Source organism: Cynocephalus volans, chromosome 1 (genome assembly GCF_027409185.1).
Source record: "Cynocephalus volans isolate mCynVol1 chromosome 1, mCynVol1.pri, whole genome shotgun sequence".
NCBI classification, from domain to species: Eukaryota; Metazoa; Chordata; class Mammalia; order Dermoptera; family Cynocephalidae; genus Cynocephalus; species Cynocephalus volans.
This window is the reverse complement of record NC_084460.1, coordinates 97,216,259-97,234,478: the sequence shown is the minus strand read 5'-3', so window position 1 is coordinate 97,234,478 and position 18,220 is coordinate 97,216,259. Positions and strand designations below refer to the sequence as shown.

Here is an 18,220-nt window from a genome sequence, read left to right as displayed (position 1 = left end):
CACCTCTGACACTGTCCAGGCAGGCAGTTGTGGTCTCCAGGCCCTGGCATAGGCTGAACTGCCAAATGGAATGAGTAATAGAAACTCCTCACCCTCTCCGGCACCGTCCCCTTTCCCTGACTCAGCTATTTCAGGCCTGCCCTCCAGTGTCAGGGCTGCCATGAGGCAACACCTCACGAGGAAGCCCTCTCAGTGTCCGCTTGCCCATCCCTTCCTGCAGCACTGCCACTGCCAGTCCCGCCCTTCCCCTCTCTCCCTTCATTCCTTCCTTCCTAAACACCAACTGCTTCCTTACTAAGTGCCGGGAACTCCCAGCACTGGGACTCAACAACAGTAAGATGAGCCTCTGCCTGTTAGGGGGGCAGTCCTCTGGGGGAGTCCAACTTACAATAAAATTCAAATGCGATACTGTCACAGGTTCCTCAAAAGCACAGGGACAAGGAACACAGCAGTTGAAAAGAGGATAGTTGTGTACTGTACAGCTGTGGGGAGAATGATAGGAAAGTGTCCCCCAAAGTGGTCACACTTGAATTGCTTTCTCTCTCCTCCTACCAGGTAAGCTCCCTGGTCTTTCTTCATCATTCCCTAGCTGAACCCAATAGCCCTCTGGGCCAAAGTGCTAATGGCAGAAGGCCTGCACAAGGGCGAGGAAACTTTACTCTTATCTCCTTTGCATCCTCAGGCCCACTCAGAAAGCCCGGTAGCTGTTAGGATTCCTACCTGACAGAAGAGAAACATGGGATCAGAGAAGTTAACTAGCCTTCCCAAGGGCACACAGCTCATAAAACCTCCTCTGAGATGCACAACCACACGCACTTAGTCTTACAGGGCTCTTTGATCTTTTCCCACTTTCAAAGTCTGTGGTTCTTCTGCTGCACTACAGAGGACCATCTCTTACGCTGGGAGGGAAGAGGGTGACAGTCATTGGGCCAGGGCACTGCCAGCAGAGAGCCCACAGCCAGCGTGGGGTCCAGGGCTGGGGCTGCACTCGGCATGGGTGGCAGAGGTCAAGCACACACCACTTCCTCAGATGGCTTGACGGTCTCCCCTTCACACTACTACTGCACGTATCTTTTTAAATGTGCCACAATTACTTGAAGTTGATACGACAAGCAAACAGAAAGGACATTGTTAGGGGGGAGGGACAAATGGGAGGAGGGAGGGAGGTTTTGGTGATGGGGCAACAATAAGCAACCACAATGTATATCGACAAAATAAAATTTAAAAAATTTAAAAATTTAAAAATTAAAAAAAATAATAAATGTGCATCATAGTTTAGCATATGTCATATTTCCTTAAAATTATTGTGAAGGGGCCACTTCTGGAGGTTGCGCTGAGGAGTCATTGTGCTTCCTGCTCCCTGGCGCCCCCTCCGTCAGGATCCCGTCTCAGCTGACTATGCACAGAGGAGATGGAGGTCCCCACTCCGCCCAGCACAGCTAATGAGGGCTGAGCCTTACCCTCAGAAACGGGTATTTCAGAAGGATGGTTTTGATGTGCAGCTTGGGTTGAGAACCACTGGTCTGGCCTTCCTTCTCTCGTCTGTTCTCTCCTCTCTCTACAAAATACCCTCCCTTTTTCTTCCTAATCAAATTCTGATTTTGTTCATGTATCTATCCCTGTTCCCCACATCCCATGCAGGTCCTTGCCTCAGAGAAAGCTAACCCCACTCTTGGTTGCAGGGGTTATTTATCATAGTTAATGAATGCTCATCTTCTGAGAATAATCCCATTCTCCTTAGGGAAGAACATGAGACCCAATTCTAGTCAATGAACCATTAGGAGAATTTTCCACAGATGTCTGAGAAATTTTTTTTTTCTTATTCTTAAGAGCAAGCCAGGGTTGGACTTCTAGCTTCTGATGACGGCAGAGCAACTAGTATTGGACTACTTTCCTGGTGATAACAGTTATAAATTTTAGAAAGAATAAAAGGAAAAATAACAACTGTTTTGAGGCACTGGTAAGCAACCCAAAGCAAGCAGAAACTAGAAGAGACACAAGCCTTGAAATCAGGAAAACACAAATGATCAGGGGTAAGATATAATATCTAACTGGGGCTTTTCCCTGAGGGAACTACGCAGTGCTAGGATGAGTCATGCCAAGAGGATTCAGTGAATGAATACCTTGGTCTTTCCTGAAACCCCAGGAGGGCCAGATCTTGAAAGTAAGTACCAAAACCCAGGACTAAGAGCTATTCCCTAGAACTAAGGAAAAAGGTAAAATAGACCTGCTGTAACAAAGCCTAAAACCAAGCCTCCAATCGCATCAAGGTGATCCACATGCAATTTAACTGCCTGCCAGAAAAAAACTCAGCACACTGTGGAGGAAGATTACAGAATTTTATTTATAATGTCTGGTACATAACCAAAAATTACTAGAAGTGTTAAGAAACATAAAAAAAGTGACCCATATTAAATTTAAAATAAAGTTGACAGTTAAAGAGCCATTGAAGACCCAGATGGTGGAATTAGTGGACAAGAACTTTAAAACTTTTAGAAATATATTTTCATATTAGTAGGAAAAAAGAGATAAAATTAGTGAAGAAGTGGGTAATTTCAGGATGGACATGAAACTCTGGAAAAGAACCAGATGGAAATCCTAGAGCTAAAACAAACAATATTGAAATCAAACATTCATCAAAAGGAAATTAAAGAAAATTAGACGCCACAGAAGAAAGGTTCTGTAAATTGAGGACAAGTCAGTAAAAACTATGCAAACTGAACTAGAGAGAAGGGAAATTGAAAAAAATAAAGAGAAAGAAAGAGAACAGGGCCTCAGTGACCTGTGGCACAGTATCAAGTAATTTAAAGTGTCTTTAATTAAAGTCCCAGAATGAGAAGTCAGAAAATATGCTGGTTGAAATTTTACCAAACGTGATTAAAAATATCATCCCAGAGATCCAAGAAGCTCTCGGTAAACTCGGAAAAGGATTGATACCAAAAAACCCATACCTAGGAACATCGTACAAAAACTTCTGAGAACAGATAAGAGAAATTTTTTAAAGAGAAAAAAGATACATAAAAGGAAACAATGACAGGAATTACAGCAAACATTTTTTTTTTATCATAAACAATAGAGAATGAGAGTAATCAAAGGCTGTATTTCAAGTGATAAAAGGAAAGAAACCTGTCAACCTATAGGGGTTTTTTTTTTTTTTTTACCATAAATTCATATTATTTTAGTTATTGCATATGTTTTACATGATTTGAATGAAATAACAGCAATTTAGTACATTTATTTGTGTTGATATATTTGTCATCGAAGTGTTTATTCAAATGTCCTTAAGTATTTACACATAGCCAAAAATCATACTTTTTATTTTAGCCTTCAAAAACTTTTTTATTAATCTATTTATTTATTACTGGAACATAGTTGATTGTACGTACCTGTGAGGTGCAGCATTGAATATCAGTACCTGTGTATAATATGTAAGGATCAAATCAGAATAATTAGTATATTCTTCATTATACAATGTAATTGATTTTCATGGCCCTTTACCAATTCCTCCCTACCTCTCTCCCCCTCTCTCACCTCTGGTAACCTCAATTCTGTTTTATTCTCTTAAAAGTTCAATGTGTTATTGTGATTGTATCTTTCTTATTCTATTCATTTGTTTATTTATTTATTTAATTTTTATTCACTCCCACATATAAACACGACGTGATATTTCTTTTTCTGTTCCTGGCTTATTTCACTTACATAATTTTCTCTAAGTTTATCCATGTTGCTGTGAATGGCAGTATTTCATTCAGTATTTTTATGACAGAGTAGTCTTCCATTGTACAACCTAGAATTCTATATGCAGTAAAATTATCCTTCAAAAAAAATGCAAAATTAAGAAATTTTTAGAAAAATACAACCTATGGAATTTGCCACCAGAAAATTACTCCACTACAAGAATTACTACAAGAAATTCTCCAGCTGAAAAGAAAAGGTCTATATGGAAATTTAGGAAATAATTAAGAGGGCCATAAATTTTAAATATGTGGGTAAATATAAACAATATTTTTCTTTCTTTTCTTAAATTTTTGTAAAAATAATAGATTTATCAAAGCAAGAATAATAACCATGTATGACTGTGTTCGTAACTTAAGCTATGAGAAATAAAATATGTGACAGCAACAGCACAAAGAACAGGAGAGGAGAAGAACAGTATTATGCTACTGCAGATTCTTATATATGAAATAACTTAATTTTAATTCAATAAATCATAAAGAAGACATAACATCTAATAGAAGAAATTTAAGAAAGAAGAAAAAAATAAATGAAAAAATAGACAAACCCAATTATAACTGAGATTTTAACAGTCCTTTATCAGCAATTAATGGAAGTAGACAAATATTCAGCAAGTTATAAGAATTTTGGACAACACTATCAAACAATTTCACCTAGCTGATGTTTACAGAACACCACATCAATCACTGAATAATTCCTCTGTTCAAATGCAAATGGAATTCTCACCAAGAGAATTTATGTTGAGCCATGAAACAAATTTTAACTTCTTTCAAAAGATTAAAATCGTATAGACTACATCCTCTGCCCACAGTACAATGAAATTAGAAAATTAATATCAATAAGATGTCTAGAAAATGCATAAATACTTAGAAATTAAACCACATCCTCGAAATAAATCTTATTAAAGAAGAAATTACAAAGGAAATTAGAAATTTCAAATTGAATAATAATGGCAACAAAATATATCAGAGTTTGTAGAACGCACTTAGAGCAGATCTTAAGGGGAAATTTGTAGCTTAAAGGCATTTTAAAAAGGAAGAAAGGTTAAAAATTAATGATCTAAGTTTCCAACTCAAACAGAAAAAGAAGAGCAAATTAAATTGAAGAAAGACATACTAAAGAGAAGAAATAAATGAACAAGAAAGTGGCCAAACAATACAGAACATTAAAAAAAATCCAAATTTTGATTTATAAAAAGATTTATAAGTTGATAAACTCCTAGCAAGACTGATCAAGAAAAAAAGAAAAACCATAAATACCAGTAACAGGAATAAAAGAGGGAGTATTATTTCTTTCTTTGTAACCATCAAAAGAATAAGAGGATATTATGACCAACTTTTATCACTACACTTTACAATTAGATAAAATGAACAAATTTCTTGAAAAACAAAACTTCCCAAAACTAACACAAGAAGAAATAGAAAATGTGTATAATCCTACATCTATTTAAAGTTTGAATCCATAATTTAAAAACCTTCCTTATAGAAAACTCCAGGCCAGATGTTTTATCTGAATGAATTCTACAAAACATGTACAGAAAAAAAGTACACAAATTCTTTCATAAAATAAAGGAGAAAGGGCCATTTATGAACTTATTTTATAAGGCCAACATAAATTCAATATGAAAACCTATTATGAATATTACAAAGAAGAAAGAAAGATAAAAAGGAAAGGAACAAAAAGGAAAGGAGAAGAAATAACAGTCCAATATCATAGGTGTGAAATCTTGAATAAAATATTAGCAAATCGATTACAGCAATATATTTTAAAAAGCTAATGTATCATGACCACGTGAAGTTTATTCCAGAAATTAAGGTTGGTTTCATGTTCAAAATTAAGTATAATTCATCACACAATAAAATTAAAAAGAAAAAAAATCATGTTATTATCTCAATAGATGTTTCTAAAAAAATTCAGCAAACAAGGGAGAGAAGGAAGCTTCCTCAATCTGATAAAAAGCACTTAAGAAAAGCTTACAGTTAACATCGTACTTAATGGTAAAAAACTGAATAGTTTGCCAGTAAGATTGGTGACAAAACAAGGGTGTCCACTCTTACCACTTTTACTCAAGATAGTACGGAGGATCTACCCATTGCAATAAGGCAAGAAAAATAAATATAAAGTATAACATTGAAAAGAAAAAGATAAGACTATCGTCATTTGCAAACAACATGATGGTTTATTTAGAAAATCCTAAAGAAAAAAGAAACTGCTAGAACTAATAAGTTTAGCAAAGCCATAGGATACAATTTTTTAATATTAAATATTAATTATATCACTGCATGAAAATTGTTGGAAATTGAAATTGAATAAATAATAACATTTAGAACAGCATCAAAACGTGTAGGAATAAATTTAACAAAAGATGTGCAAGATTTCTACACTGTAAGCAACAAAACATTGCAGAAAGAAATTTCAGAGACTGAAATGGAGAGCCGTACTATCTTGTGGATCAGAGTACTGATATTGTTGAGATGCCTATTCTCCTCAAGTTGATCTGTAAATTCAGTGCAATGCCAGTCAAAATCCCAACATTCTTTTTTGATAAGTCAATTATTAATTTTTTATAGAAATACAAAACACCTGAACAGCCAAAAAAATCTTGAAAATAAGAGGAAAATTGCAGGACTTATAATAACTGATATTAAGCCTTTTTTTGAAGATATAGTAATAACAACAGTAAAAATTTTGTTTGAAAATAGGCAAAAAGATCAATGGAATCGTAAAGAGAGTGCAGTAAAGGACATGCACATATATGGTAAATTTCTTACTAACAAAGCAGCCATGGTAATTCTATGACAAATGGAAATTCTTTTCAACAAATATATGGGAGCAATTGGAAATCCATATGGAAAAAAAAAAAAACCTGAGCCACTAGTCACAGTGACAAAAAGGCAGATCATTCAAGATGGATTATAGGCTTAAAAATAAAGGCTAAAGTAATAATGCTTCTACAAAAAAGCAGGAAAAGATATTTTTGTGAACTTAAGGTAGGCAAAATTTTCTTAGGCAAGACACAAAAAGCACTAACCATAAAAGAAGAAAAAAGGTGAATTTATCTTCATCAAAATTTACAACTTCTGCTCCTCAAAATACACGATTAAGAAACGAATAGTCAACCCACAGACTGGGAAAAATATTTGCTGTACATATGTCTGACAAAGGACTCATATCCAGAATGTGTGTGTGTGTGTGTGTGTGTGTGTGTGTGTATGAAGGTAGTTCAAAAAGTTCATGGAAATATTTGTATTGTCTTTTAATTCTATTTTTCCCCAAACTTTTTGAAATACCTTCCTGTGTGTGTGTATATCAAAAATTCTTGCAAAGCAACACACACACACACACACTTACATATTCCATTCATTCAGTTGGCCAAAACAAGCTAGATATAAAAAGTATATACTATATGGTTCCATTTGTATAACATTCTAAACCAGAAATTAATTTGTGATGATAGAAATCAGAAATAGTTGCCATTGAGATGGGGTGAGAAGTAACTGGAAAAGGAAAAAAATAACTTTTGGTGTTATCACAATGTTATATATCTTGATTGAAGTGATGGTCACATAATTTGATATGTCAAATGCATTGACCATTGTCTGTCAACTTGGCTGGGTCATGGCATCCAGAAATTTGGTCAGACCAGACATTATTCTGGATGCTTCTGTGAGGGTGCTTTTTGCATAAAATTAACATTTAAATTGGTGGACTTTGAGTAAAGCAAATTATCCTCCACAATCTAGGTGGGCCTCGTATAATTAGGTGCAGTTCTTAACAGATTAAAGACTGACCCTGCCCCCCAAGGAAGAAGGAATTCTGCCAGCAGACAGCCCTCTGACTTGAACTGCAGCAGCAGCTCTTCCCTGAGTCTCCAGCATGCCAGCCTGCCCTACAGATTTCAGACTTGCCAGCCCCCACAATTGCATGAGCCAATCCTTAAAAATAAATCTCCTCTCTCTTTCACATATGAGTATGTGTGCATATATATGTATATACACGTGTGCATATAAATACATACACATACATACACACGCACATCCTATTGGTTCTGTTTTTCTGGAGAATCCAAATACTACTCATGCTGAAAATCTTCACATTTTATTATATGTTAATTTTATTATAACTGGGAAAAAGAGATGGGGGGCGCTGAGAGTTTGCCAGCGTAAGCATATATTTCTGACTTTCAGAGGTGAACAAGAAAGCATATAGCCCGAATTTCTACTGGTGTCCATTATAGAGTTTTGAGGTAAGCAGCCTTAAGGTAAATCCAACATGCAGAAGAAGAGCGTGAGAAGGAAAGACAGTGGATTTTCATGGTCAAGCCTGCTCTACATCTAGAAGTACTGATAAGTGAGCTGGTAATTTCCCCTGTTGTTTGAAGTGGGCATTTATCTTTTGCTTCGGTGGCCAGCTTGCAACTTCCTTCCTATGCTGGCATTTCCCTACCTTATGATACAGCGCTCACTTCTCACCAGAGGCTGAAAATGCCAGATACCTTCTCATCCTCTCTTGAAGCTAGGGTGTAACATGGCCCAGGCTCTGTTGATTAGATGCATAACACACACATGAAATAGGAGCTAGTGATGAATTATGAAGCTTCATGAATCACAAAGCTGAAGGAGACACTGAGCAGATTCTGCTCTGGGAGGGTTGGCCAGTGTGTTCAATTTCCAGAATCAACAGTATCACTGATTCTAGCAGTAGTATCTGATGTCTATTGTAGGTGCTGTCTGTGGTGCAGCTGTGATGCATGTATCTTGTGGTGACAGCAGTTATATTGCTACCAGAATAACTGTGGATAGATTTTGTTGTTATCCCTGGACTTGACAGCTCCAAATCTGAGTTTACAGCAATCCCATCCCCTACCAAGATTCAAACTACCCACTATCCTTTTGATAAATTGCTTTTTTCTGTTCACATTTGTCTGAACTCTTTTCAGTTGCTTTTCAATAACCACCAGTTGAAATTTTGTTGAAGCTATCTGAAGTAGAGTTCCCTGTTAATTGCAGCTGGAAATATTCTAAATGATCACCAGTCTTAGGCTCTATCAGTTATCTATTTTCACAATAATGCTCTGAAACAAACAACTCAGTGAATTAAAACAATTATTTATTCTTGCTCGCTTGTCTGCGGGTTGCCTGGGAATCATTTGGTCTAGGCTGTGTTCAGTTGACCTTGGCTCCAAAATGTAAATTGGGTCTAGCTCAGCTCCACGTATTTCTCCACGTATCTCTCATCCGTCTTGGACTAACCAAAGTTTGTCTTCTCATGGAAATAACAGAGTTGGCAAGACCAGCTGTGCAATTTTAATTCAAGCCTTCTCATGTTAGGTCCACTGACACCTTAATGGCCAAATCACATGACCAAGCCCAACATCAGTGAAGCAGGGAAATATACTCTCTACACACTTTGAAATGAACTACAAAGTCACATGACAAAGGGTATAAATACAGGGAGGGATGAAGAGTTGAGACCATAATGAAATCTATCACATCAACTTATACCCCACCCCTACACCCCCCAATTAACCAAAGTGTTAGCTAACACCTGGTGACAGCATGATAGCTGTTTCATAGCTATTGACGTCTTGTCAGAAGGGGTATGGGACACACTGCCTTCAGGAGAAGACATGAATCTCTATTATCTTTGCATGATCAGGCAATAATAGAATCATGAAACTATTGGACCATTAGGCATTTTAAAGATCCTCTAGCAATTGATAAGGAAACTACAGCACCAAAAGGTGCATGACTTAGTCAATGTAGAGTTACAAAATGTCAAAATGACTAGAACTCACACCTACAGACTTCTAGGTAATGTCTCTGACCCTCAGCTGTTTCAGCCACGTTATACTGGGGCAAAATGTTTTCTGTATTCCTTAAATTATTTACACCTCCTCCTCCATATTACACTAGATATAAAATTGGATATGTTTGGACACCTCTGCCCATCCATTCACATTCCAACACTCAAATGGCTGCTGACTCAGACTAAAAATCTCATAGGTGTTGGAATAACTGAATTCCCAGAAGGAAGATGGTCACTGCTGCCAGGTGAGTCCTCTTAAGCAACAAAGGTGTCTGTCCCCTATTTACAAATGCTTTGGAGATTACAGTTCTTGTAATTAAATTCGTATACAAGAGATAAAATTTTTAAAATCTTTACAAATCTTCACAGGTCACTATTGGTAGCAGTAGCTTCTGTTTTTCCCTTCCAGTTAAAGGCAAACAGGACCAACCCCTGGCAGAATTAAGTATCAGAAATATGGACCTTTTAAAGAAATCCTGAGCCTTATATTCTTGAAACCTTTTATAGCATCTCTAGTTGAGGAATGAAAAATCTTTCCTTTACCTCCTTTTTCCCTAGGTCTGATCAGGAAAACAATTCAGTCCTCCCAGTCTGGTTAAAGTTACTTCAACATTTACATTTTAAATAACATCTTTATTCACAGAATGAAAGATTTGTCACCTATTCATGGGATGTCATTCACTAGGAAGCAAGTAAGCGATTTCCTTTTTTTTTTTTTTTTTTTGACGTTTACCAGTTTATTTCAAAGGATATTTTAGAGATACATAGGGTGAGGTCTAGAAGTGTCCTGAGTGCAGGAGCATCTGCCCCGTTGAGTTGGCGTGCACTACCCTCCCGGCAGATGCATTTGCAAGCCCCTACATGTGCACTATCTGCAAACTCCAAGAGATCTCTTCGTAGATTTGGTGAGGAGGACCTAATCCCATGTCTGTGACCACTCTGCAGATGACACTGCTGCCCTGAGGAAAAGAGCCTAAAAATTCTGGAGACTATGAAATACTCATTCATCCAAACAGCATGTACTGTGCTCACCATGTGCCAGGCTCTGTGCTATGAGCTGGCAGCAATACATGTGGCAAAGTGCCCACTGTCATGCAACTTACATTCTTATAAATGGGGTAGCCAGAAAATAAGCAAGTAAATAAATAAACATGATAAAGTAGAATTTCTCAATACTAACTTCCTCTAAATTGACACGGCATTAACCTAAGTTCTTTATTCCCTCTGCACAACATAGTGACTAAAAGCTGAACAACCTGGCTTGGAGCTATTCTCTTGGACACCAACATACTTCTGTTCCCAACTATATGTCTAGCAAGAGTTAAATTATTCCCAAAACTGATTATGCCAGTTGTTGTAATTCTATAATTCAATCAAACATTACAGGACCCAATGAAACTTGACTTGTTTCTCAGAACACTAAGTTGAATGCTTGGAAAAACTTGATAAAGGAGTTACTTAAAATGTTGCAAAACAACAGTAAGAGATTGGAGGAGATCATAAAACATGAATTAATTCTACAATCAGACTACTTAAAAAATGTATTTTAAGTTCTTACTCCACTTTATAGAAATGGAATTGCTGCCTTACAGGCGTAGTTAATGCATGGATGCTAATCAGCAGATCCATGCTAATTAAAATAATAATGGCTTTGGCTGTATATTATTTATTTTAAACATTGTTTACTAAAACAAAATAATGAAGTCTATTGTTTTAGTCTGTTTGTGTTGGTATAACAGAAATACCTGAGACTGGGTAATTTATAAGGAAAAGAGGTTTATTTGGCTTACAATTCTGGGACAGCTGCATCTGGCACGGGCCTCAGGCTGCTTCTACTCATGGCAGAAAGTGGCGGGCCGCCGGTGGGTACAAGCAGATCACATGGTGAGAGGAAGCAAGAGAGAGAAGCAAGAGAGAGAGAGAAAAGGTGCCAGGGTCTTTTTAAGCACAAGCTCTCACGGGAACTAATAGAGCGAGAACTCACTCATTAATTCCCCCGGCCCCAGGGAGAGCATTAATCCATTCATGAGGGATCTGCCCCCATGACTCAATCAGTGTCCAACACTGCCACATTGGGGATCAAAATTCCACATGAGTTTTGGAGGGGACAACATGTCCAAACTCCATCATCTATATTATCAATTTTTATGATTCTCAGATTTAACAGCCTTTTTTGACTAACCAATTACTGGTTCCAATCAAATTGGAGGAGAGGCTTCCACTGTAATTCCCTACGGAGATACCTACTAGGCAACAGGTGTTCCAGCCTAGAGGTGGTCACAGACTTGGAGGATTGCAGAGGCCACAGCGTCTGCAACATGCAGAGATGGTGAGGCAGATAGGCCTTGTAGATCATGGTAGGGATTGAGGTTTTATCTGAGAATAGGAGAGAGATTTTGAAGAGTTTTAAGCAGAGGAGGGCCATAATCTTATTCACATTCTCTTCACAGTTCTCAAGTTCTCCCTAACACAGGGGAACAGGATTCCTCCTTCCCAGGCCTGCGACTGGGGTGGGGAGTGAGCACTGTGAGGGTCAGGAGTGCTATTTACCAGGGACCCCACATTCACAAGGACCTCAGGTGGAATTTTTGATGCCGTCTCTATATTAGAGGAAGACACACAATCCTTCAGTGTTCTTCTGTTAAAAGCATTAATTTGCTAAAATCACCGTTTAAAATATACTACAACTTATGAATGCTTGTTTGGCTTTTTCTTCATATTTTAATACATGCAGAAGCTCAAAAGATAGAGGTGGCTGGGTCTGCCCTGACTCTTGCAACTCCTCTAAGCAACCCTTCTCCTGACCTCCCTACAAGCTGGACCACCTCGTCTTTCACATTCCAGGCTTTCTTATTTTTCCCCTCACCCACAAGTTAGAGATGTTGACTTCCTGCACATTTCACACTGCTTCATTGATATTTCTCACTTTTCACATGTATCATAACCATAATGTTTCTGCTCCTAGACTATAACAAAGGTGTAAAACGGTTTTTCTTTGGTCTTCTCTCTTGTCTTTGCCATTTCCTGTCTCTGCTTTCTTTGCTGCCCAGCCGTGTCTTGTGCATTCTTGTTATCCCACACATCTTTCCCTTGATTTTAAAAACTCATTCACCCCAGGACTTAAGAGTGTAAGTATGTTTAAAAAGTGTTAGGTTCACATAACGTCTAAAACTTTTAGTAGGAAAAATGCTACCTTGCAAATTCACCTGTATCTAAAAGAGTTTGCATTTTAAAATCTGGCATTTTGACAGAGGCAAACTTAAGGTTTGAAAAATATTTTCTTAGATGTAGACAGTTGATTCATCTACAGCTGGAAGGTCAGGGAGGAAGGGCTGGCTCAGTGGTGACCAGTGGTACCTGACTGAGCTCAGGGCAGTAGTTGGATCTAACTGTAGACCAAGGATCTCAAACTTTGGGTTCCAAAGGCTCTCACAAAGTGCTTGCTGAAAATGCAGGTGACCAGGCCCACTGCCAGAAACTGATTCATTGGGTCTAGAATAGTTCAGGAAATGCTGGACAAGATGTAGGAACTACATACAGCTTGGTCAGCATATGATACCTAACAGCTTGGGAGATCTTGGGCTGGGTCCTGAGTCTGAAAGGAATTGGCTGTGTGACCCTGGGCAGGACAAACTAACTTCCCCGAGCCTCCAATTTTAGTCTGTGAAAGACGGATGGTAACGCGGAGACACTGAGTGTGATGGGTTAATATATTAAATCATCCATGTGTTCTTCTTCTTTGCCATTCTGAGTATAACTCCTCTCTATCTTTCCAGGCTGACCCAGGAGTATATAGTTGTCCCCCATATCCTGGGGGATTTGTTCCAGGTTCCTCATGGACACCAAATCCACAGATGCTCAAGTCCATGATATGAAATAGCTGCAGTGTTTGCATACAACCTACACACATCCTCCCATATACTTCTCATCATTTCTAAATTGCTTTATACTTCTAATTACCTTATACTCTAATACAATTATGTTCTACGTAAATAGTTGTTATACCGTATTGTTTTTTGATATGTGTTTAAAATTTTTTTTCTCAGAATATCTTTGATCCAGTGTTGATTGAATCCCTGGGTACGGAGGGCTGGCTGTATTACTTTGGTAGGGGTGGGGATGGGTCAAGGAGATTCGAATTGTGTCAGAAGGTTTGCAAAGAGAAAGAAGGAATCAATATTTAGATTCTGACATTCAAAATACGTTATGCAGCCAGACACTGCTATGAGAGAGTATTTCTACTTTCCTTTATCCATTCCCACCCCCACCCTCTTCCCACACCTCACAGTAGCATAAGAAAAACCAAGTATGGAAGTTTCTAGTCATAAGAATTCTCTTATAATTTAGATAATAGCCCTGTGCCTGTGGCAGCCGGGCCATGAGGCTTGGAGCTCTACAGCAGAATGAGGATATGTTAGGGAAAGCAAGGAATCCCACTCTTGGCTGAGGGGATTGTGGTAAGAAGTAGAGCAAGAAAGAAGAGAGCCAATGGCATGGCGTGCAGAGAGGGGCAGGTGGAGCGCCTGCGAGGGCAGAGGCAGGGTCTCCTACTCAAGCCCCTCCTTTCCCGTAACCACCTTGACGCTCACTTTATCCCAGGCTCCTTTCAGGTGGTGGGGAATAAGCGAAGGACAGATATAGATTCGATCGATGTGGGTGGTGCCCAGTACTAATACTTTTTAACTGACTTCTCAGTGATTTTAATATGTGTTGAGCTGAGGCCACTGGACTAAGAATTAAATGGCGTGAACAGACCCCAGAATCTGTTATTAACGATAATTTACTGCATATTATCAAACAACTAGAAGGGAGAAGATCAAGTGCTCATATCACAAAGAAATGATTAAATTTGCAGTGATGAATATGCTAATCACCCTGAATAGATCATCGCACATTGCATACATGTATTGAAATATACCTCTGGACCCCATAAATATGTACAATCAATATGTTACAAAATTTTTTAAAATAAAATAGAGTGAACATTTAGGTTCCCCCATCTTGCTTCTTAACACAAAGACTTCATGAGAATAAACAGGTTAATTAAAAGCAAAATAAAGAAGCTAATATTTCTAGGAACACCTGAGGATAATGGGTCCATGTGTCACACTAAAGCTAGGAAACCAGCTAGAGTGCCGCGTTAAGAAGCAGCAGGGCCAAGATCTGATTCCAGGCAGTCTGAGCCCCTGAGGTTGTTTGCTTAAAGCTCACACCACAGCAGCCTCTGAACCAATGACACCAGCCAGGCTGCTAAGCTGCTTCATGGGGGCCACAATGTCCCCCTTGGATTGATGCCATAGGGTGCTTTTCCTGATGCAGCCAGCATCTCCAGACCAGATGGCCTCCGGCAGCGATCAGATCCAGTCTATTCCCAGTGACAGGTGTTGGCCTGACAGCTGCCTAGGAATTGGCACAGTTGCTGGGAGTGGCACATATGCAGGACCCAGAAAGCCCTAAGTGTTGGGAAGGGAGCTGTTTGTCCTAACCTCAGTTTTGAAGATTTTTTCAAGTTGTTTTTACCTCCTTGGTCCCTGATCTTGCTATAGAATGGAGAGGGCTCCCGAAGTTTTAACTTTGCCTCCCCTGGCTTCCCTAGTGCTAGCATGCTCATGCAGTTTCATTTTCCTATTGGCAGTAAGAGAAACTAAGAGCTCCACCCCCAGACAGTTATCGCTCCCTCCCTCAGTTATCCTAATAAGTCACTGTCCTGGAGCAGCCAGCCCCAGACTGGATCATGGCTGCAATGCATGCCCCAGAAGGTCCCAACCCCTGGCACACCTGTGTGCTGATTGTGATCTTCACAGTTCTCCTGCAGTCCCTCTCTGTTGCCGTGACTTACTTGTACCTCAACAATGAGCTGAAGCAGGTTAGTACCATGCCACAGTCTTGAAGACTCTCACAGCTGTGGGGTTACCTGCCTCTACTTTGCCTCTCAGCTTTCTCCTCCTTGAAGACTTTACTTTGGAAGAAAATGTTCCTTTCTCTGTTGTAAATGCATATAATTGCTGAGGACTACAAAAGTGTAAGTTCAGGGAATCATGTGAGCCAAGTACAGTTACAGAACTGGCTCCACTAATTAATTACTAGCAAATGCAGGCAACAGAACTCCTGAGGGCTTTTGTGTGTTTGTTTTTAAAAGTAAACGTATTTTATAACATTGGCAATTGCTATGCCTTTCATGTGTGCCTTCTGCTAAATGCTCTATGGTTCTTTACTTGTGAATTCTTGGGGATGAGGGGAGCTGCATCAGGGCAGGGGCTGTGTCTGCTTTTGCTCCTCAGGGTACCTCTGGGGTCTATCATATGTCTCCCATGTAGGTGCTCACTGAATGTTTGTGGAATGAAGGAACAGCCTTCACAAATGTGGTGGGTTACACTAACCCACAGGCAGCAAGGGTAGAGTCAGGGTTCAATCCAAAGCCAGGTTCTTCACCACAGAACATCATCATTTTGTGTTCCAGATGTAGCTAACTAAGCCCAATGGACTTTCAGATAGATATTGCAGAACATTCAGATGTGGGTCCTGCACAGAAAAATGCTTTGTACACACTGACCATCCCCAGACTTTGTGCCAGCCTCTTCCTCTCACCCCTCTCTTTTAAATATATTAAATTTTTAGGTGGAAAGCTTTCACATAAAGTCAGACTTTTAAAAGTTAGAAGATAGGAATAATATGCATATTAACTAAAATAAGAACCAAGGCTTACAATATTAGGTTTCTGTTTCTTCCAAGACTGAGCATGGGGTGGAGATAAATCAGACCTTTGAAATTTGTTTCGGTTTTAGATCTGTAGCATTCTTATGTTGACAATAAGTGAGAATACAAAGGACTGGCATTCTGTCTATTCTTTTCTTGAAACAATTGATTATACATATTTGTGGGTTACAGAGTTGAATATCAATATCTGTGTACAATAAGTGATGATCAAATCAGGATGACTAGTATATTCATCATTACAAGATGTAATCATTCTTTGTGTCCATTAACCAATTTCTCAATAACCCCCCCTTTCCCACCTCTAATAACCACAGTTCTGTTCTCTCCTTCTGGAAGTTCAACATATTATTGTGATTGTCGCTTCCTTCCTTCTTTTTTATTTTTTGCCTATTCTTGAACATAGGCATGTTATCAAAGTCTGTAATAAAGAAGTTATCAGAAAGACTGAGCATTTTACTTCTCATGATAAAATAGCTGAAAATAAAACTGCTACTCTATGCCCCTGGATGTTCCAGGTACAAACCCAGGTATGCGTGGCAGGAAAAAAAAAGTGCCATTTTAATTTATAATTTTCTCAACTAAAACTTGTGGAACTGTGAATGCAAAATTGTTGAAAATAAACCGACTCATTTATTGGTTTCTAATGCATATTTTGACTAATTGCATATTAACAGCAGAGAATTACGAGCAGGAAGGACTTTGAACATACCGTCTTCTCCTATTTTATAGATAAGAAGACTAGAAATGAGGTATCCAAGCTCAGATAGGGCTTTGGAGGCAGAGCAGGTCTGCAGGTGCCTGTCCAATGCTCTTCTGGCCATAGCACGGTGTACACAGGGCCAGCATATTTTCACCTTATGATGCACACTGCATCCTGCCACATCAAATCTGCCAGCAGACTAAGAAATGCAAGACTAAGGGTTTCAGAAAAATATAAATTGCACAAAAGCCACAGAGTGTTAATGTCTGTTAGGGAGATGCAGTTTGTATGCCCTGTAGAGTGTGAATTTCGTTATCTTGATTAGTTGGAAATTTTCCCTTTGGAAAAGAATGAAGTAGACTCTTGTTTTATTTGCAAATAATTATGAAATTATGGCTCCCATTAGATGACCAGTACAGTCAGCTTTATTGCAGGGCACATTTAGAAGAGACTGTGTATTTGTGAGGAAAAAAAAAAATCAGTATAACTATAATCATATCTTTAGTTCTAAGTCTACATGAGAGACTGGAATACTGCTGTGTTTACCATTTTGGAGGCAACATGTCCTAACCTTTGTTCATTTTGCAGCATAAACAGATTGAGGCTGTTTCTCCATATGCAAGTGGCTTCGGTGATTTGCAGATGTTACAACTTAGCCCAATTTTAAGACTGAATTAACTGGTTCTTTACTGAGCTGACTCATGCAATTGTCTGTGTGTATAATTAAGGTTTTTTAAATTACTCTACTATAAAAATGAAAATTTTAAATAAAGCTTAACATCTCCCTTCTTATGCACACTTTTCTTGATTGCACATTTACATATGTATTCCCATATGTATAGACATGCAGAAGAATTCATTGAGAGTGCCAGGAAGGGAGGAAAATTAACAGATATTGAACAATTACATAGATACCAGAAACTTTGATAAGTATTGCCCTGTTTCATTATCATAACAATCCTATAAAGTAAGTATAATTACCCATTTTATAGATGAACAAACTAGGATTTGGGTAAGTTAAAGGATTTGCCCAAAATTAAAAAGCTAGTAAAAGGCAAAGCCTAATTTTGAACCCTGCCTTTAAGTAGGTGCTCAATAAATTGTAGCCATTGTAATTACTGTTGAAAGGTCTGTTGAAGAGGGGTCACCCTCCTCTTCAGGAATTTTCCCAAGGGAGAATAAATCTGAATCTCCTTGGGAGTCTGTGTAGAGTTTGGAAGTGCATGTTTAACATAAGTATTAATTTCCTAAAGCCAATCA

The 18,220-nt window shown here is 38.5% G+C and overlaps 1 protein-coding gene across 2 annotated transcripts in view; it reads left to right on the top strand.

Annotated features, from left to right (window-relative positions):
• Positions 1-15,277: 15,277 nt before the first annotated feature.
• The window catches only part of TNFSF10 (TNF superfamily member 10), a 47,841-nt gene continuing 44,898 nt past the window's right edge, over positions 15,278-18,220 (top strand). The window contains exon 1 of one of the 2 annotated variants that reach the window (XM_063115252.1): positions 15,278-15,409. In XM_063115252.1, coding sequence (XP_062971322.1) covers positions 15,278-15,409 — 132 coding nt within the window. The remainder of the gene's footprint in view (positions 15,410-18,220) is intronic. The other variant, XM_063115260.1, reaches the window with a different exon arrangement.